Source organism: Pocillopora damicornis, chromosome 10 (assembly GCF_964200805.1).
Source record: "Pocillopora damicornis chromosome 10, jaPocDami1.2, whole genome shotgun sequence".
NCBI lineage: Eukaryota > Metazoa > Cnidaria > Anthozoa > Scleractinia > Pocilloporidae > Pocillopora > Pocillopora damicornis.
This window is the reverse complement of record NC_142679.1, coordinates 17,412,635-17,433,795: the sequence shown is the minus strand read 5'-3', so window position 1 is coordinate 17,433,795 and position 21,161 is coordinate 17,412,635. Positions and strand designations below refer to the sequence as shown.

The 21,161-nt window shown below is 39.8% G+C and overlaps 2 protein-coding genes across 2 annotated transcripts in view; both read left to right on the top strand.

The window, feature by feature from the left end:
* LOC113678566 (enoyl-CoA hydratase, mitochondrial) overlaps positions 1-21,161 on the top strand; it is a 148,001-nt gene that overhangs the window by 59,234 nt on the left and 67,606 nt on the right. The window lies entirely within an intron of this gene.
* Positions 11,930-18,903, top strand: LOC149039175 (uncharacterized). The gene is made up of 2 exons (XM_089184053.1): positions 11,930-11,990; positions 18,265-18,903. Exons 1-2 carry the CDS (start codon positions 11,930-11,932, stop codon positions 18,807-18,809), a joined length of 606 nt encoding a protein of 201 aa, XP_089040179.1. The 3' UTR covers positions 18,810-18,903.

Genomic DNA, 21,161 nt, shown 5'->3' with positions numbered 1-21,161 from the left:
GGTTGTCGATCACGTGATCAGCGTGCAGGTGACAGAATCGTTAAAGGGTTGTGAATTAAAGTGTTATTTAGAGGATGATTGTATGTCGATCAACATCGGACCCGTGGGTTGTGGAACATACTATTATGAATTGAATGACTCAGACCATGTTTTACATCTCGATAATCGGAAAGACGTTATTTACAGATCAGGAGTGCAGGTGAGAATTTCTCGATTCAACTGACGGATTAATTTTCTCTTAATATTATTCCGTAAGGGGATGCATTCAGATTGGTTTTTGAACTCTTTCGTTTTCGAAGGCATGCAGGGATTAAATTAAAAACTAGAAAAAGGAATGAACGATCCTCTCTCGACAATTAACTCATAGAACAAACACGAGTTCTAATTACTATTTGCTTACAGTATTTTGTCAGGAACAATCGAGCAAATCTGCACGCGAAGCATCGGCATTGCATCAATGAGAGAACATAGATACCAATGGTCTTTAAAAAAGCAATGGCCAGTCTCAACCTCTTAGCCAGATTGTCGCTCGTGTGAGTTCAGTTGACTTTCTGACACAGAGACCTTCGATATAAAAGGAGAACCCCATCTGAATGACGGTTATTTTAGCCTTCTAACTCTAAACAAGCATGCGGTATAAAAAAAGCCCCTACATAACCTACTCTGGTCCGCCACAACGGCAACGTTTTCTTCCAAGGGGCACATAACGTTGTTAATATTAAGATTTCAGTCAACTGAAACTTGAAGGAAAAGTAGCTTATGGGTGCTGAAAGCATAATGTAATTCTTGACTTGTCAAAAGCTCTTGAGCGCAATATATATATATATATATATATATATATATATGCAATGCTCGACTCAAATACGTTTTTTTCGATTGGAGGGTTGAACATGTCACGAGCCGTGAATCAAAATGCACCAACTTTTAAGGGTAAACAAAATTCACTAGCCCCTAGGGAAACAACGACCTGACTTTTAACTCTCACGTGATAAGGTCGTTCACCGTGAAACCGCAGCAAATGTGTGCGTCAGCCTGCGTTCAAAAAAATAATTTTTTGCAGTCATTTTTGTGTTGAGATGTATGAGAAAATGCTAAAAAAAATGAAAATTAAAGTGACTGGCCCCACGGGAAACAGTGAGGACTGCTTTCTCTTGCCCTGCAAAACTCGTTGTTTCCCTTGGAGTCAGTCATTAGTCACTTATTTTACTAACTTTGCCAGATGTCTGTATTAGAATTTTCTGGATGCGAAAGTAAATAATATCAGCAGTGTAGCTAGAGTGCAAAAGGTGAGAAAATAGAGCATCGAAGAAATAAATATTTCTTAGCATATTGGCTTCGGTTATCAGATTTTTGGATCCGTGCGCGGGTCTGAAAAAGGAACACGCAACTACATGTATGGTACGGCAGATATATCTACAAATTGTGACTCATAAATGTACGAGTTACAACTTGAGAGGCAATTCTGTCAGTTTTCATCTCTCTCTGTTGCATCCCATTACATCCTGTTTGCTGTTTTTCATTAGGCGAATTTAGCTTTGTTTGGTGGGGAAAGTTGTTATGGATCCCAAATGCGACTAATTGATACTCATAAAGGGTGCAAGACAAAAGAAGTCCGGATATTAAAAAGAATCCGAATAATCGAGGTTTTCTCTATTAAAGTCAAACGCCCCCACGTTTTACTCGATTGTAAAGAACCACTAAGCCCCCCGGGAAAACAACAAATTGAACTTTCAACTCTCACGTGATAATGTGTGTGCCAGCCTGCGTACAAAAGTAAATTCTGGCAGTCATATTCGAGTTGGGAGGTATGAGAAAATATTATAAAGATTAAAATGACTGGCCTCACGGGAAACAGTGAGGATTGCCCCGCAATGGAAACAAAATTCATTGTTTCCCATGGAGTCGGTCATTAGTCACTTTTTTTACCAACTTTGCCCGATGTCTGTATTAGAATTGTCTGGAAGCGAAAGTAAACAATATCAGCAGGGTAGCTAGAGTGCAAAAGATGAGAAAATAGTTAGAGCATCGAAGAAATAAATATTTCTTAGCATATTGGCTTTGGTTATCAGATTTAACGTGCAAGGAATGGTACGGCAGATATACCTACAAATTGTGACTATTTAAATGTATATAAATGTACGAATCAGAACTTAGGAAGAAATTCTGTCAGTTTTCATTTCTGAAAAAACTTTTTAAGTTGAAATTACACCCTGCAGCTCTTTTCCATTAGGCGGATTTAGCTTTGTTTGGTGGGAAAAAGTTGTTATGGATCCCAAATGCGACTTATTGATACTCATAAAGGGTGCAGGACAAAACAAGTTCGGATAATAAAAAGAAGCCGAATAATCGTGGTTTTTCTCTATTAAAGTCAAACGCCCTCACGTTTTACTCGAATGTAAAGAGTCGGTAAAACGAGTCGTGATCAGTACTTCGTGCAAAACTGACCCATGCATAATTTATGTATGAGTTCTCAAGCTGTTTCTATTCGTTTCTATAATTTTCATTGTTACCCAAGGTTCAATAAAATTGTATGAAAAGTTTATAAAAAAGTTTTTCAATACAAAAATACGAGAGAAGCGGAAAGAAACTGAAGGTGAGAATATACTGGTTTCAAGGAGTAACCAAGTCATTCAATTTGGAGAAAATTGGTTAATTTAAACTTCAGAAGAAAATTGATCTCTAACTTTGACAACAACATAAATCTTGAATAGTCAGCCGCTTCGAGAAATACGTTTGAGTGAGAAGTATATATACAAAAGACCTTTACTACCGCATAAACGTGAGAAGGAAAGTCGAGGAAAAGTAAGAAAAGGAAGGTGAGTGTGAGTGAGAAACTCGATGTATTTACTTACTATCGGGTGAGTAACTTGTGCAAGTCAGCGGACAAGAATTAATCCTTAGCAGGAAGATTCCTTATATTACTCGGTAGTTTAAAAAGCGCTCGTATTCTTTCGCTGAGTCAGACAAAGTGTAATTAACAAAATCCTAAATTCACAATCAAAATTATTTGTTGCATCTATAAGAAGGGAGAAGGGCAACATTTGTCATCTGTTTTTCTTTCTTTCTCAAATTACAGGATGAGAGGGCTTCTAGTTGGTTTCCATTTCCGTCCCGTTCTGTTGAGTGGTGTTGCTTTGTTTCTTGTGGCTTTCAGTTCGTCTTTGCACACTGACTTGAGCAGGGACGAGGTTTTCGAGCGAATTGAAGGTAACACATGAATGTGTTATATCTCCCAACACAGTGATATTTTTTTTCCGACGGGATATGAATGTTTCAAGTGCCATGGGGAATTGGATGACACAGATTTTGACTGTGTCACGATAAACTTTACTATTCCACCCCCCCAAATAAGGCTCTGTGACATTCCAAAAATCCCCCTCATTGGTCGTAAATTTCCATTCTTCCCCCTTTATACTCTGTTGCCATAGCAGTTCGCCCTAAAAAAAATATGAGATCGCCCCAAAATCGAGTGAAAACAACGGAAACTTTCTACGTGCAACTCTCATAACTTTCAGGGCTTCTTCATATTCACCTTTGAACGATATCAAGAATCAAGATGACCTCTTAAGACAGGGTAATTAACTACACACAAACTGTATTATTAAAGTATCCAAAATAAACTTAGTAATGAGAACATGAAACACGATTGTGTTGTTTTTCAAGGATTTGAGCTTTTTGGTCACATCACCAAGACATTATATGCTGACGAAATAAGCTGTGGATTGAGATGCCTTCAAGATAAAAACTGCCAATCTTACAACAGCAAATCCGATGCTAATGATGTAAAGAAGGAATGTCAACTGAGTAATCAAACCAAAAAATCAAGTTCGGAAAACTTGAGGCGTAACCCACGTTCTACTTATTATCATAGAAGAGGTACTGTTGAGTAAGGTGCTTAACATTATGGAAAAGTTAGTGGAGGTGGGAGGGGGGGTATGAAGGGTCGGAGTATTTTGGTTGTCACAGTAAAGTTTTCCTGATCCTTCCATAACGTTCCGAATTATTCTATCGATCTTCTTCATTGGCCGCCGATTTACTTTAGTCCCACCTTTAAACTCTGTTAGCGACCACTGCTCCCCTCTCCATTCCCTTTGAAAACAATGACATCCCCCCCCCCCCCCCCCCACGAATGAGTGATCAAACCAAAAATTCAAGTCCGGAAAACCTGAGGTGTAACCCACGTTCTACTTATTATGGAAGAGGTACTGCTGAGTGAAGTGCATGACATGGAAAAGTTAGTGGAGGTGGGGGTAGGGGAGGTATGAAGGGTCGGAGTATTTTGGTTGTCACAATTAAGTTTTCCTGATCCTTTCATAACATTCCGAATTATTCTATCGATCTTCCTCATTGGCAGTCAATTTTCTTTAATCCCACCTTTAAACTCTGTTAGCGACCACTGCTCCCCTCTCCATTCCCTTTGAAAACAATGATATTCCCCCCTAAGACCCTGCCACCCCTCCCACCCCCTCTTTCCAAGTCAAATATGGTGACCTATTTCTTACTTCTGATAAGCGCTTTTCAGAGCTCTGTCATGTCACGTGTACATCCACGTTTAATTCCAAAATCAAGAGCTATCTAATAATTACGCGAAAGGAACTACTTATGGAACAAGACCTCTGTGGCGTGTTTTGTTTCTTAGTTTGATCCTCTTCTCGTTTTAAAGGATCATTCTTGCCTTTTGCTATGCAGATAAACGAGGTTGGGATTCTGCTCATCCGGCCCTCTCCTGTAAAGAAATTCTGGACTCTGGACACTCCAAAGGAGACGGGGAGTATTGGATCGACCCAGAGATGAGTGGAAACCCTTTGAAGGTCTATTGTGACATGTCAAGATATGGTAGTAAGAGAATGAAATTTTTTTTCTTTGAGACACGAGGACCTCAACAGGAGTATATTTGACTTGGAGCATTTTCTATTTGAACGTTCTGGTCTTGGCTATTCTTGCTTTCTCAACAAAGATCCTTCTTATGTTTTGAATCAAAAGTATAGCAGAATTCTAGAAAATGAATGGTTATCATCAGCAGGCCGATTTGAGCACTAATAGGACAGTGTACGCGTCATACTTGTGATTGGACGGTATAATAGGACCGTTGAAGGGACAGTTAACGCGTCATGCCTGTGTGAGTTGACAGAACGCGTTATGTGCGCGCTGTTGTCTCGCATTTCGCCGAGTAAACTGTTGTTTTTCGTTTTTATGAAAACGTATAACCGATGTCCAGTTTCTTCTCAAATTTTGTCATAGTTTTAATTAATTGGTAACAGGCCTCCTTGTCGTCTAATTCTGTCTGTAATGATACGAGTGATTAACAAATCGGACTCCCGCTTTGCGGTCGTACGATTCTGTAAATCACTAAATCACTCGTATGATTACAGACCCAATTGGACTCCACTCGGTCCTGTTACCATTAAATATGTTTAAAATTCTAGTTTCATGGATGTCACCAGATGATCTAGGTTTGTTTTATTTTAGGAGGTTGGCTTCTGGTGTCAAATGTTGAGTTCGGAAGTCCCTCTCCTAAGGTTTCCGTTGAGACATCATACCGTGGAATAGGTAAGTCATACATGGTTCTGCAGAAAAGTGCCATGAAAGAGCTCAGAAGACACTTGTCCTTCACTCAGCTGAGATTCCACTGCCACAAGAAACAGGGACGCACATTTCACGTGGTCACAGCTTCCAACAGCTCAGGCGAAGCTGTGGTCCGGTACTTCAGCGGTCAGACAGATGAGCAACCTGACGCCTGTGGTTCGTTTGTGAGAGTGACGTTGGATGACAATTCCGAGTTAGCTGGCATTTGCAAAGATTGGGGTCGACTAGTAAGTGGAGAGGTCCGGGTTGGAAAGTGGGGACATGGTGAAGGTCAAGAGAGGCTATACTGGTATCCCGTCTTAAAAAAAAACCAGTATTGTCTTAGGGTCCAACTGCATAACGTTGACAACCTCAGAAAAATGGAATGTGATGATAGCTCCGCTCCCAATGTTGGCACAAACGGCGATTTCTGGAGAGTCTTTGTTCGTTAGTTGCGTCTATCTGTACACCAAGCAACCCTTGACTGTGCGAATAACAGTAACAAACGAGTAAAGCAAAATAAAAAAATGCACCGTTACACTCATCAGGTTATAAGATTGTTTTTGTTTCCATTTCGGGGCAAGGGAAAGCAATCCTCATTGTTTCCCGTGGGGCCATCTATTTTAATTTTAATTTTAATATTTTCTCATACATCCCAAACCGAATATGACTGTAAAAATCACTTTTTGTACGTGGCTGACACACACATTTGCCGCGGTTTCACGGTGAACAACCTTATCGCGCGAGAGTCGAAAGTTAGAGTTGTTGTCTCCCCGGGGGCTTAGAGAGTTCACCCTCGAAAGTTAGTGTATTTTGATTCACGGCGCGTGACATATTCAACCGTCCAATCAAAAAACCTATTTGAGTTGAGAGATACATAACCTCAACGTTAAGTTGAAGGACTCTAAACATGATTGGCTAGTTGATCGGATCGCGAGCGTCGCACGTGAATACTAAAAATTCCAGAGGAAGAGGAAAGGACACTTTGCAGTTCGAAAAAAACTCACTACTGACACAAGAAAATTTCAACGACCTGTTTGATATGGCGGGAAGCCATTGAGAAAAACCATGCTTAGCACAAGAGGTCGAGGCTAGCTGGGAAATCTCCCGGACAATAAAAAAGTAATCATACAGATTTTGACCTTCAACCCCTCTGGGACTGGGGAAGGGTTTTATTCCACTTTTTAGACATGACAAGAGTTTTTATACTGTAACCAATCACAATAAAAGAAATTTTAATTTTCAATGATTGAGAGATTTATATCAAACATAATAACCGGGCATTATTATCAATATACGCGGCCAAATAGAGAATCGGCCTCTTCAAAACACACACTCAGCGGGCCGCAAAAGACTGACAGCGGGCTGCTAATGCATTATCGGCCCTACAGCTGATTGGTTCTTGCTTCATCATCCGATGGATTTTAACCAATTAGAGTAAGCCTAGTGTTGGCGCGGGAAAACCATTCATTTGCGAAACTCCGGTTTTGAACTGCAGTTTTTTCAGTCGTCGAATCGTCTTCGAGCGAAAACTGAAGTAATGGAAGAAATTAGTAGTCAAAACTCAGATTTGGGGCTAGAAGATTTGGACAAATTAGAAGCAAAAGACGATAGACAAATACAAGGGCACAAATAAACAATATTCCCGAAAAAAGTCATGTCATCATCATTATTATCAATAAACAAGGCCAAATGATATCAAGAATGCGAGTTTTAATAATACAAGCTAAGTGAATGACGAATTCAAAGTCACTTCAAATCATCATGTAAGTGTTGATTGAACAAGCTATTAAAGAATCAAATAGTGAACTTATTGAAAATTACCGAAAAAATGCTTAAAATCGTCTATCATTTGGCCTTGTTTATTAATAATAATAATAATGACATGACTTTTTCGGGAATATTGTTTATTTGCGCCCTTTTAGTGTCATTTGCGGGCGCAAATAAACAATATTCCCTCAAAAAGTCATGTTATTCCCTTATTGTGAGCTTCACACAAGTCGAGAACTATATTATGCTTTTGGCAGCCATAAGCTCCTTTTCCTTCGGGTTTTCAGTCGGCTCAAATCTCGATATCAGCAATTTCATTTGCCCTTTGGAAGAAAACGTTGCCGTTGTTGGTGGACCAGGGCAGGTTATGTAAGGGCTCTTTTCAAACCGCATGCAGTTTACAATTAGGAGGCTAAAATAATCGTCATTCCATACAGATGGGGTTGTCCTACCATATCGAAGGTCTCTGTGTCAGGAAGTCCACTGAACTCACACGAGCAACAATCTCGCTAACAGATTGAGACTGGACATTGCATGTTTAAAGACCAATGGTATCTATGTTCTCTTAGTGATACAATGCCGATGCCTCGCGTTCAGATTTGCTCGATTGTTCATGACAAAATAATGTAAACGAATAATATGACTCATGTTTGTTGTATTTAGCTAATTGTCGAGAGAGGATTGTCCGCTCATTTTTCTTGTTTTTAATTTAATCCTTACCGGCCTTACGCCTAACCATGGTAAGAATTCTCCATTTTACTACCTCAAGATAAAATAAGAATCTGAAATAAAAGGAAAGACAAAAATACAGATAAAATGCATCATTTTACGCAACAGCACATTTAAAGTATAGACAGTCAGAATCATAGCTAGGAAACGTAATAAAGCGATTCATTGTTTCAAGACGACGAAACTACAACTAAAGGGCGCCTAAAAACTATAAAAACTATATGATTGTGACGTAAGACTCCACATAGACTGTTCCATTTCAAGCTTGACTTGTCCATTTCACTTTTGTAATTTTGGCGGTTACGGCGTAAACCAACTGCTGTAACACTAAACCATTTCGGTTTGTACTAAACCTTTTGTCGTCACGCTAAACCATTTCACTTTACGGTGAATAGATTGATGTGATACTAAGCCATTAAAGCTTAATATTAACCATTTGCAGATAGCTTTAGCCACTTCACACTACTCTCAGTTGTGTCAAGTCACTGAACCAAAGTACAGTTAGCTGAACCGTTTGTCATTTCGACACTGAGTTGAGTAACTTGTGCAAGTCAGCGGACAAGTTTTAATCCTTAGCAGGGAAGATTCCTTTATATTAGCTGGTAGTTTAAAAAGCGCTGTTAGTCTTTCGCCGAGTCAGACAAAGTGTAATTAACAAAACCCTAAATTCACAATCAAAACTACTTGTTGCATCAAAAAAGGGAAAGCGAGACATTACATTATTTCTCTCAAATTGCAAAATAAGAGGACATCTAGTTGGTTTCCATTTCTGTCCCATTCTGTTGAGTGGTGTTGCTTTGTTTCTTGTGACTTTTAGTTCGTCTTTGCACACTGACTTAAGCAGGGACGAGGTTTTCAAGAGAGTTGAAGGTATCACGTGAATGTGTTATACCTCTGTTATAACACCATGATATTTTTTTCCGACGTTTTGTACACTTCTGATCCCCCTTTATACTCTGTTGGCCACAACAAATCCCTCTTTCCGACGGAATGTGAATGTGTCAGGTGCCATGGGCGAAAGTCGGATCGGATGACAGATTTTGGCTAAAAATTCAGTCCGGAAAACTTGAGGCGTAACCTACGTTTTACTTATTATGGAAGAGGTGCTGTCGATTAAGATGCTTAACCTTAAGAACAAGTCACATTTATATCACCTGGGTAGGGGTGGGGGGAGGGGGGAAGGAGGGAGAGGGAAAGGCCACAGCATTTTTGTTGTCACAATAAGTCGAGTCAGTCAATTTTCTTTGGTCACGCCTTTAAACTCTGTCAGCGACGACTGATCCTACCACCGTTCCATTTGTAAACCAGGAGACCCCCCCACCACCCGCAAGACCCGCTCACCCTCCAACCCCTCTTTCCAAGCGAAAAATGGTGACCTATTCCTTTACTTCTGCTCAGCGCTTTTCAGAGAATGTAAAGTTTATGATCTCTTGCCTTTCCTTATAACTTTTCCATTTTCTTAATTTGAGATTGAAGGATGCTATGGATACTACAAATATTTCCAAAATCAAAAGCTATCTAATGATCACGCGAAAGGAACTACTTTTCGAATAAGACCTATGTGGCGTGTTTTGTTTCTAAGTTTGATCCTCTCCTCGTTTCAAATGGTTATTCTTCCCTCTTCCGATGTTGATAAACGAGGCTGGAATTCTGCTCATCCGGCCTTCTCCTGTAAAGAAATTTTGGACTCTTGACACTCCAAAGGAGACGGGGAGTATTGGATCGACCCCGAGAAAAGTGGAAACCCTTTGAGGGTCTATTTTTACATGTCAAGATATGGTGGTAAGTGAATAAGTCTTTTTATTTGAGACACGAGGACTTTAACTGGAGTATATTTGACTTGGAGCAGTTTCTATTAGAACATTCTGATCTTGGCTATTTGTGCTTTCTCTTCGAAGATCCCTGTTTTCAGTGTTTTTTAATCGAAACCGTAAAATATTCTCGAACGTGAAAGTGAAATGTGATCATCGCAGTAAATTTTCCAATTTAAGCAATTGGAAAGAAGAAGCCTGAAAAAAGTCAGGGCTTCAACGGGATTCGAACCCGTGACCTCCGCGATACCGGTGCGATGCTCTACCAACTGAGCTATGAAGCCACACATTGGCTGCGAGGTCAATTTATTGAGTTCATATCTTCCCGTGCAGTGAAATGATGTGAAGTTTATATGAAATAATTCATATTTGTACTGCGGTTGTAGATGAAAGTGAAATGTGATCATCGCAGTAAATTTTCCAATTTAAGCAATTGGAAAGAAGAAGCCTGAAAAAAGTCAGGGCTTCAACGGGATTCGAACCCGTGACCTCCGCGATACCGGTGCAATGCTCTACCAACTGAGCTATGAAGCCACACATTGGGAGCGAGGTCAATTTATTGAGTTCATATCTTCCCGTGCAGTGAAATGATGTGAAGTTTATATGAAATAATTCATATTTGTACTGCGGTTGTAGATGAAAGTGAAATGTGATCATCGCAGTAAATTTTCCAATTTAAGCAATTGGAAAGAAGAAGCCTGAAAAAAATCAGGGCTTCAACGGGATTCGAACCCGTGACCTCCGCGATACCGGTGCGATGCTCTACCAACTGAGCTATGAAGCCACACATTGGGAGCGAGGTCAATTTATTGAGTTCATATCTTCCCGTGCAGTGAAATGATGTGAAGTTTATATGAAATAATTCATTCCGCGATACCGGTGCGATGCTCTACCAACTGAATAAATTCAATAAATAAACTCAATAAATTGACCTCGCTCCCAATGTGTGGCTTCATAGCTCAGTCGGTAGAGCATCGCACCGGTATCGCGGAGGTCACGGGTTCGAATCCCGTTGAAGCCCTGATTTTTTTTCAGGCTTCTTCTTTCCAATTGCTTAAATTGGAAAATTTACTGCGATGATCACATTTCACTTTCATCTACAACCGCAGTACAAATATGAATTATTTCATATAAACTTCACATCATTTCACTGCACGGGAAGATATGAACTCAATAAATTGACCTCGCTCCCAATGTGTGGCTTCATAGCTCAGTTGGTAGAGCATCGCACCGGTATCGCGGAGGTCACGGGTTCGAATCCCGTTGAAGCCCTGACTTTTTTCAGGCTTCTTCTTTCCAATTGCTTAAATTGGAAAATTTACTGCGATGATCACATTTCACTTTCATCTACAACCGCAGTACAAATATGAATTATTTCATATAAACTTCACATTCTCGAACGTGTTTGGTTATCACCAGCCTGCCGATTTGAGCACAACAGGACAGCACACAAGTCATGCTTGCAATTTGACAGTGTAATAGGACCGTTAAAGAGACAGTTAACACGTCATGCCTGTATGAGGGAAAAGAACGCGTCATGTGCGGGCACTGTTGTCTCGCACTCCGCCGTGTTGTTTTTCGTTTTTATGAAAACGTATAACTGATATCTAGATTCTTTCTCAAATTTTGTCATTGTTTTGATTAATTGGTAACAGGCCTTCTTGTTGTCCAATTCTGTCTGTAATCATACTCGTGATAAAAAAAATCGGACTCCCGCTTTGCGGTCGTACAATTCTGTAAATCACTCGTATGATTACAGACCAAATTGGACTCCACTCGGTCCTGTTACCATTATTCTTATGTAAAAAATTCTAGTTACACGAATGTCACCAGATCACTTAGGCTGGTTTTATTTTAGGAGGTTGGCTTCTAGTGTCAAATGTTAAGTTTGGAAGCCCCTCTCCTAAGGTGTCAGTCGAGACATCATACCATGGAATAGGTAAGTCACACATGGTTCTGCAGAAAAGTGCCATGAAAGAGCTCAGAAGGCGCTTGTTCTTCACTCAGCTGAGACCGACTTCCACTGCCAGAAGAAACAGGGACGCACATTCCACATGGTCACAGCTTCCAATAGCTCTGGTGAACCTGTGGTCCAATACTTCAGCGGTCAGACAGGTGAGCAATTGGATGGCTGTGGTTCGTTTGTGAGATTGAAGTAGGATGAAAATTCTAAGTTAGCTGGCATTTGCAAAGATTGGGGGCTAGTAAGTGGAAAGTACTTTTTTGGAAAGTGAGGACGTGGAGAATTGAAAGCAGGTTATACCGGTTTCCCGCCTTTGGTCCACTTAAATAACGTTGGTGACCTCAACGACATGGAATGCGATGATATCGCCTCTTAGACTGTTAACTCAATCGACGATTTCTGGAGAGTCTTTGTTCGTTAGTTGCGTTTGTCTCAGAGCTGTCTGTACCCTAAGCAACGCTTGATTGTGCGAATAACTTTAACAAACGAATAATCAAAACAAAGACGAACACAAGAAATGCGCCGTCACCGTGACCAGCTGCACGACGTTTAAGCGCTCAAACATCTAGTTAGGTCACATGTCTGGCGCTCGCTTCTTCCTTGTGGTAGGCTTACCGACAGTGCTCCACCGTTTGTATCATGTAGTTATAATTTTACATGCACCGCACCGCATCCTAAAGGAGTCAATGAGATAAACACGGTTTTCTATGTAGTAGTTTATGTTGCTTTACTAATTTCAAAGAACAATTAAGGTTCGAAGAGTTAGCCTTTCCCTTTTGTTTAGTCACGGAATATGTAAATATACTGATTTCTGCGTGAATATAAATAAATATTAGGGCAAGGTGTTTTTTTAAATCTGACAATTTGTTATTTCATCCATTTCAAAGTCAAATCGTTCAAGTTTTCGAGAGCAAGAGGAACTTTGTCTGAAGTATAAAGGGGGTAAGTTTTGAGAGAAACAGTAGTGCTGTGTCGGTGGGGAAGTATGAAAAAATAATTTGGTTTTATCAACTTAATTATTAACGTAAATTGGCCACCATAAAGAGCTTAAAAGCTGACGTTTTGAGTGTTAGACCTTCGTTAGAGCGAATGACGTTTCGTATGCATTTATTATCAGGAGATGAATGTCGCACGCTCTTGTTTGAATTCTCAGTCGAATGAAGCGCCTTGTCTGTCGATCACGTAATCAGCGTGCATGTGAAAGAATCGCCAGAGGATTGTGAATTGCAGTGTTATTTAGAGGATGATTGTATGTCGATCAACATCGGAATAATGGGGGATGAAACGTACTATTGTGAATTGAGTGACTCAGATCATGTTGTACTTCCTCGAGATCTTGAAAATCAGAAAGACGTTATTTACAGATCAGTACAGGTGAGAATTTGTCGATTCAACTGACGGATCAATTTTTCTGTCAATCTTATTCCGTAAGCGGATGCATTCAGATTAGTTTTTAGAACTCTTTCGTTTCCGAAGGCCTGTAAGGATTAAATATAAATCTGGAAAAGTGAATAAACAATCCTCTCTGGAGAATTAACTCATAGAACAGACATGAGTTCTGGTTACTATTTGTTTACAGTATTTTGTCATGCTCGCGATCGAGGCATCGGCATTGCATCACTGAGAGAACATAGATGCCACTGGTCTTCAAACAATCAATGGCCAGTCCCAACCTCCTAGCGAGATTGTCGCTCGTGTGAGTTCAGTGGACTTTCTGATACAGAAACCTTTGATATGATAGGAGAATCCCCTCGTATGGAATGGCGACTATTTTAGCCTCCTAATTGTAAACGTGCATGCGGTATGAAAAGAGCTCCTACATAGCCTACTCCGGTCCGCCACAACGGCAACGTTTAATATCGGGATTTCAGTCGACTGAAACTTGAAGGAAAAGTAGCTTATGGGTGTTAAAAGCATAATATAATTCTTGACTTGTAGAGAGCTCTGAACGCGACATTTATGCATTTCCCAACTTAAATACGTCTTTTGATTGAAGGGCTGAACATGTCGCAAGTCGTGAATCAAAATACACTTACTTTCTAGGATAAAAAAAATTCACTAGGCCCCCGGGGAAACAATGACTTGACTTTCAACTGTCACGTGATGCAATGCCAACTAAAATACGTCTTTTGATTGGAGGGCTGAACATGTCGTGAGTCGTGAATCAAAATACACTTACTTTCTAGGATAAACAAAATTCACTAGGCCCCCGGGGAAACAACGACTTGACTTTCGACTCCTACATGATAAGGTCGTTCACCGTGAAACCGCAGCAAATGTGTGTGCCAGCCTGCCTATAAAAATCATTTTTTGCCGTCATTTTCGAGTTGGGATGTATGAGAAACACTTTAAAAAATGAAAATTAAAGTGACTGGCCCCACGGCAAACAGTGAGGATTGCTTTACCTTGCCCTACCAGGGCAACAAACTCACTGTATCCCTTGGAGTCGGTCATTAGTCACTTATTTTACCAACTTCGCCAGGTGTCTACATTATAATTGTCTGGAAGCGAAAGTAAACACTATTAGTAGGGTAGCTAGAGGGCAAAAGATGAGATATGATTAGGACATCTGAAAAAACAAATGTTTCCCAGCATATTGGCTTCTGTTGCCAATTTTAACGTGCACGAGTCCAAAATAGGAACACAGAAATACATGTATGGTACAGCAGATATATCTACAAATTGTGACTCATAAATGTACGAGTTAGAAGGTGAGAAGGAAATCTGTCACTTTTCATCTCTCTCTGTTGAAATTACATCCTGTAGCTCATTTTTATTAGGCGAATTTCGCTTTGTATGGTGGGAAAAAGTTGTCATCGATCCCGAATGCGACCAATCGATACTCATAGAAATCCTTGTGCAAGAGAAAAGAGGTTCGGAAAAAAAAGAAAAATCCGAATGATCGAGGTTGTTTCTATTAATGTTAAACGCCCCCACGCTTTAATCGAATGTAAAGAAATGTTAATCAGAAATGTTAGTCGTGATCAGTACTTCGTTCAAAGCTGACTATTGCTTGATTTACGAAAGGGGTTCTCAAGCTGTTTCTTTTTATTTTTTTTTCAATTATTGTCTCAAGTTTCATTAAAATTGTATGAAACGCTGATAAAAGATTTTTTCAATAGAAAAATACGAGAGGAGTGGAAAGAAACTGAAGGTCAGAATATACTGGTTTCAAGGAGGAACCAAATCATTCAATTTGGAAAAAATTGGTTAATTTAAACTTAAGAAGAAGATTGCTTTCCAACTTTGATAACAACATAATAAAAACAATCCGAGTAATCTAGGTTTGTTTCTAGCTAAATCCCCTCACGCTTTACTCAAATGTAAAGAAACGCTAACCCCAAGCCGTGATCAGTACTTCGTGCAAAGTTCACTGATGCATAAAGCTGTTTCTATTTATTTCTTTTTTAATCATTGCCTCAAAGTTCATTAAAATTGTATGAAAAGTTGATAAAAGAGTTTTTCGATACAAAAATACGAGAGGAGTGGAAGGAAACTGAAGGTAAGAATATACTGGTTTCATAAATCTTGAATATTAAGCCACTTGGATAAATACGTTTGAGTGAGAAGTATATATACAAAAGACCTTCACTACCGCATAAACGTGAAAGAAAAGTCGAGTCGTGATCAGTACTTCGTGCAAAACTGACCCATGCATAATTTATGTATGGGTTCTCAAGCTGTTCCTATTCATTTCTATAATTTTCATTGTTACCCAAGGTTCATTAAAATTGTATGAAAAGTTGATGGAAGAGTTTTTCAATAGAAAAATACGAGAGGAGTGGAAAGAAACTGAAGGTAAGAATATATTGGTTTCAAGGAGTAACCAAGTCATTCAATTTGGAGAAAATTGCTTAATTTAAACTTCAGAAGAAGATTACTCTCTAACTTTGACAACAACATCAATCTTGAATAGTCAGCCGCTTCGATAAATATGTTTGAGTGAGAAGTATATATACAAAAGGCCTTTACTACCGCATAAACGTGAGAAGAAAAGTCGAGGAAAAGTAACAAAAGGAAGGTGAGTGTGAGTGAGAAACTTGATGTATTTACTTACTATCGGGTGAGTAACTTGTGCAAGCCAGGGGACAAGAAATAATCCTCAGCAGGGAAGATTCCTTTATATGACTTGGTAGTTTAAAAAGCGCTCGTATTCCTTCCCTGAGTCAGACAAGGTGTAACTAGCAAAACCCTAAATTCACAATCAAAACTATTTGTTGCATCTAAGAAGGGAGAAGGGCAACATTTGTCATCTGTTTTTCTTTCTTTCTCAAATTACAGGATGAGAGGGCATCTAGTTGGTTTCCATTTCTGTCCCGTTCTGTTGAGTGGTGTTGCTTTGTTTCTTGTGGCTTTCAGTTCGTCTTTGCACACTGACTTGAGCAGGGACGAGGTTTTCGAGCGACTAGAAGGTAACACGTGAATGTGTTATACCTCCCAACACAGTGATATTTTGTTCCGATGGGATGTGAATGTTTCAAGTGCCATGGGCGAAAACTGGGATCGGATGACACAGATTTTGATCCCTCCCCCCCTGTGACATTCTTACAATCCCCCTAATTGGTAGTTAATTTCCATTCTTCCCCTTTTATACTCTGTTAGCCACAGCCGTTCGCCCTGGAAAAAAAAATATAAGATCGCCTTAAAATTGGGTAAAAACAACAGGAATTTTCTACGTGCAACTCTCATAACTTTCAGGGCTTCTTCATATTCACCTTTGAACGATATTAAGAGTCAAGATGACCTCTTAAGACAGGGTAGTTAACTACACACAAACTGTATTATGAAAGTATCCAAAATAAACTGAGTGATGAGAACATGAAACACGATTGTGTTGTTTTTCAAGGATTTGAGCTAATTGGTCACATTACCAAGACATTATATGCTGACGAAATAAGCTGTGGATTGAGTTGCCTTCGAGATGAAAACTGCCAATCTTACAACAGCAAATCCGATGCTAGTGATATAAAGAAGGAATGTCAACTGAGTAATCAAACCAAAAATTCAAGTCAGGAAAACCTGAGGTGTAACCCACGTTCTACTTATTATGGAAGAGGTACTGTTGAGTAAGGTGCTTAACATTATGGAAAAGTTAGAGGAGGTGGGAGGGGGAGGGTATGAAGGGTCGGAGTATTTTGGTTGTCACGATAAAGTTTCCCTGATCCTTCCGTAATGTTCCGAATTATTCTATCGATCTTCCTCATTGGCCGCCAATTTTCTTTAGTCCCACTTTTAAACTCTGTTAGTGACAACTGATCCCCTCTCCATTCCCTTGGAAAAAATGTTATCCCCCCCAAGACTCTCCCACCCCTCCCACCTCCTCTTTCCATGGCCAAGTCAAAAATGGTGACCTATTTCTTACTTCTGATTAGCGCTTTTCAGAGCTCTCTCATGTCACGTGTACATCCATGTATAATCTTTCCCGAGAGAATATGAAGTTAAAAATCTCTTGCTTTTCCTTATAACGACAAGTTTTTCATTTTCTTAGTTTGAATTGAAAGATGCTATGGATCCTACAAAGATTTATAAAATCAAGAGCTATCTAATAATTACGCGAAAGGAACTACTTATGGAATAAGACCTCTGTGGCGTGTTTTGTTTCTTAGTTTGATCCTCTGCTCGTTTCAAATGATTATTCTTCCCTTTTCCTATGCAGGTAAACGAGGTTGGGATTCTGCTCATCCGGCCTTCTCCTGTAAAGAAATTCTGGACTCTGGACACTCCAAAGGAGACGGGGAGTATTGGATCGACCCTGAGAAGAGTGGAAACCCTTTGAAGGTCTATTGTGACATGTCAAGATATGGTGGTAAGAGAATGAATTGTTTTTTTGAGACACGAGAACTTCAACAGGAGTATATTTGACTTGGTGCAGTTGTTTTCGAAACGTTCTGGTCTTGGCTATTCTTGCTTTCTCTACCAAGATCCTTCTTGTGTTTTGAATCAATACTACAGCAGAATTCTCGAAAGTGATTGGTTATCATCAGCCAGCCGATTTGAACACTAATAGGGCAGTGTACCTGTCATATTTGTAATTGAACAGTGTAACAGGACAGTTAAAGGGACAGTTAACGCGTCATGCCTGTGTGAGTGGACAGAACGCGTCATGTGCGCGCTGTTGTCTCGCATTTCGCCGAGTAAACTGTTGTTTTTCGTTTTTATGAAAACGTATAACCGGTGTCTAGTTTCTTTCTCAATTTTTGTCATAATTTTGACTAATTGGTAACAGGCCTTCTTGTCGTCCAATTCTGTCTGTAATGATACGAGTGATTAGCAAATCGGACTCCCGCTTTGCGGTCGTAAGATTCTGTAAATCACTCGTATGATTAGAGACCGAATTGGACTCCACTCGGTCCTGTTACCATTTAATATGTCCAAAATTCTAGTTACCTGGATGTCACCAGATAATTTAGGTTTGTTTTATTTTAGGAGGTTGGCTTCTGGTGTCAAATGTTGAGTTAGGAAGTCCTTCTCCTAAGGTGTCAGTTGAGACATCATACCATGGAATAGGTAAGTCACACATGGTTCTGCAGAAAAGTGCCATGAAAGAGCTCAGAGGACACTTGTCCTTCACTCAGCTGAGATTCCACTGCCGCAAGAAAGAGGGACGCACATTCCACGTGGTCACAGCTTCCAACAGCTCAGGTGAAGCTGTGGTCCAGTACTTCAGCGGTGAGACAGATGAGCAACCGGACGCCTGTGGTTCGTTTGTGAGATTGACGTGGGATGACAATTCCAAGTTAGCTGGCATTTGCAAAGATTGGGGACTAGGAAGTGGAAAGTACTTTGTTGGAAAGTGGGGACATGGTGAAGATCAAAACAGGCTATACCGGTTTCCCGTCTTCAAAAGAAACAAGTATCACCTTAGGGTCCAACTGCATAACGTTGACGACCTCAAAAAAATGGAATGTGATGATGGCACTGGTACCAATGATGACACAAACGGCGATTTCTGGAAAGTCTTTGTTCGTTAGTTGCGTCTATCTGTACACCAAGCAACCCTTGACTGTGCGAATAACAGTAACAAACGAATAAAGCAAAATAAAGACAGATGCACCGTTACACTCATCAGGTTATAAGTATTTTTTTTCTTTCCATTTCGGGGGAAGGGAAAGCAATCCTCATTGTTTCCCGTGGGGCCAGTTATTTTGATTTTGATTTTTGAAAATATTTTCTGATACATCCCAAACTGAATATAACTGCCAAAAATCTCTTTTTGTACGTAGGCTGGCACACACATTTGCCGCAGTCTCACGGTGAACAACCTTATCGCGCGAGAGTCGAAAGTTAAAGTTGTTGTCTCCTCGGGGACTTAGTGAATTTTACTCACGTTAGAAAGTAAGAGTATTTTTATTCACGGCGCGTGACATATTCAACCATCCAATCAAAAAACGTATTTGAGTTGAGAGGTACATAACGATTAAATTTTCACAACTGCTTCCTTCTAAATAAAACGAACTAGTGACCACGTCAACCTCAATGTTAAGTTAAAGACTCAAAACATGATTGGCTAGCTAATCGGATCGCGAGCGTCACGCGTGAATACTAAAAATTCCATAGGAAGAGGAAGGTACACTTTGCAGTTCGAAAAAAGTTCACTACTGACACAAGAAAATTTCAATGACCTGTTTGATATGGCAGGAAGCCACTGAGAAAAACCATGCTTAGCACGAGAGGTCGAAGCTAGCTGGGAAATCTCCCGGACGATAAAAAAATAATCATCCAGATATTGACCTTCAACCCCTCAGGGACTGGGGAAGGGTTTTATTCCACTTTTTAGACATGACACGAGTTTTTATACTGTAACCAATCACAATCGAAGAAATTTCAATTTTCAATGATTGAGAGGTTTATATCAAACATAATAACCGGGCATTATATATATATATATATATATATATATATATATTTTTTTTTTTTTTGTGTTCAGAGCTTCACACAAGTCAAGAACTATATTATGCTTTTAGCACCCATAAGCTCCTTTTCCTTCGGGTTTTCAGTCGACTCCAATCTCGATATCAGCAACGTCATGTGCCCTTTGCAAGAAAACTTTGCCGTTGTGGCGGACCAGGGCAGGTTATGTAAGGGCTCTTTTCATACCGCATGCAGTTTACAATTAGGAGGCTAAAATAGTCGTCATTCCATACAGAGGGGGTTGTCCTACCATATCTAAGGTCTCTGTGTCAGGAAGTCCACTGAACTCACACGATCAACAACCTCGCTAAGAGGTTGAAACTGGACATTGCATGTTTAAAGACCAATGGTATCTATGTTCTCTCAGTAATACAATGCCGATGCCTCGCGTGCAGATTTGCTCGATTGTTCGTGACAAAATACTGTAAACGAATAATAGCTACGACTCATGTTTGTTGTATTTAGCTAATTGTTGAGACAGGATTGTCCGTTCATTTTTCTAGTTTTTAATTTAATCCTTACCGGCCTTACGCCTAACCATGGTAAGAATTCTCCCTTTTACTACCTCAAGATAAAATAAAAATCTGAAATAAAAGGAATGACAAAAATACAGATAAAATGCATCATTTTACGCGACAGCGCACTTACAGTCTAGAGAGTCAGAGCTATGGCTAGGAAACGTGATGAAGTGATTCATTGCTTTAAGACGACGAATCTACAACTAAAGGGCGCCTAAAAACTTCAAAACAATTTTATAGCTTTTATAGCTAAAAACTACATGGTTATAAATAGTTTATAGTGAAAACTGCTGTGCTTTAAATGGAAAATTCTTACCATGGTTACGTGTGACCATGGTAAGAATTCTCCATTTTACTCCCTCAAGATAAATAAAGAATAAAGTTAAAATTCATCATCCTACGCAACAGCACATTTAAAGTCTCGACAGTCAGAATCATAGCTAGGAAACGTAATAAAGTAATTCATTGTTTTAAGACGACGAAACTACTAAAGGGCGCCTAAAATCTTTAAAAACTATAGTATTGTGATGTAGACCCCATAGAGACTGTTTTCTTTAAAGCTTGACTTGTCCATTTCACTTTTGTATTTTTGGCGGTTACGGCGAAAGCCAACTGCTGTATTACTGAACCATTTCGGTTTGTACTAAACCTTTCGTCGTCACGCTAAACCATTTCACTCAACGGTGAGTAGATTGATGCGATACTAAGCCATTGCGGCCTACTATCAACCATTTCCCGACAGCTTTAGGCATTTCACGCTGAACCGTTTGTCATTTCGGCACTGAGTTGAGTAACTTGTGCAAGCCAGCGGACAAGTTTTAATCCTTAGCAGGGAAGGTTCCTTTATATGAGCTGGTAGTTTAAAAAGCGCTCGTATTCTTTCGCCGAGTCAGA

What these genes read in the sequence shown, in the direction of transcription:
- LOC149039175 (XM_089184053.1), top strand. Translation starts at nt 11,930, where the DNA reads ATGGTCACAGCTTCCAATAGCTCTGGTGAACCTGTGGTCCAATACTTC. An exon ending in ATACTTCAGCGGTCAGACAG is followed by an intron (nt 11,991 to 18,264) that starts GTGAGCAATTGG and finishes GTTTTATTTTAG; the next exon opens with GAGGTTGGCTTCTGGTGTCA.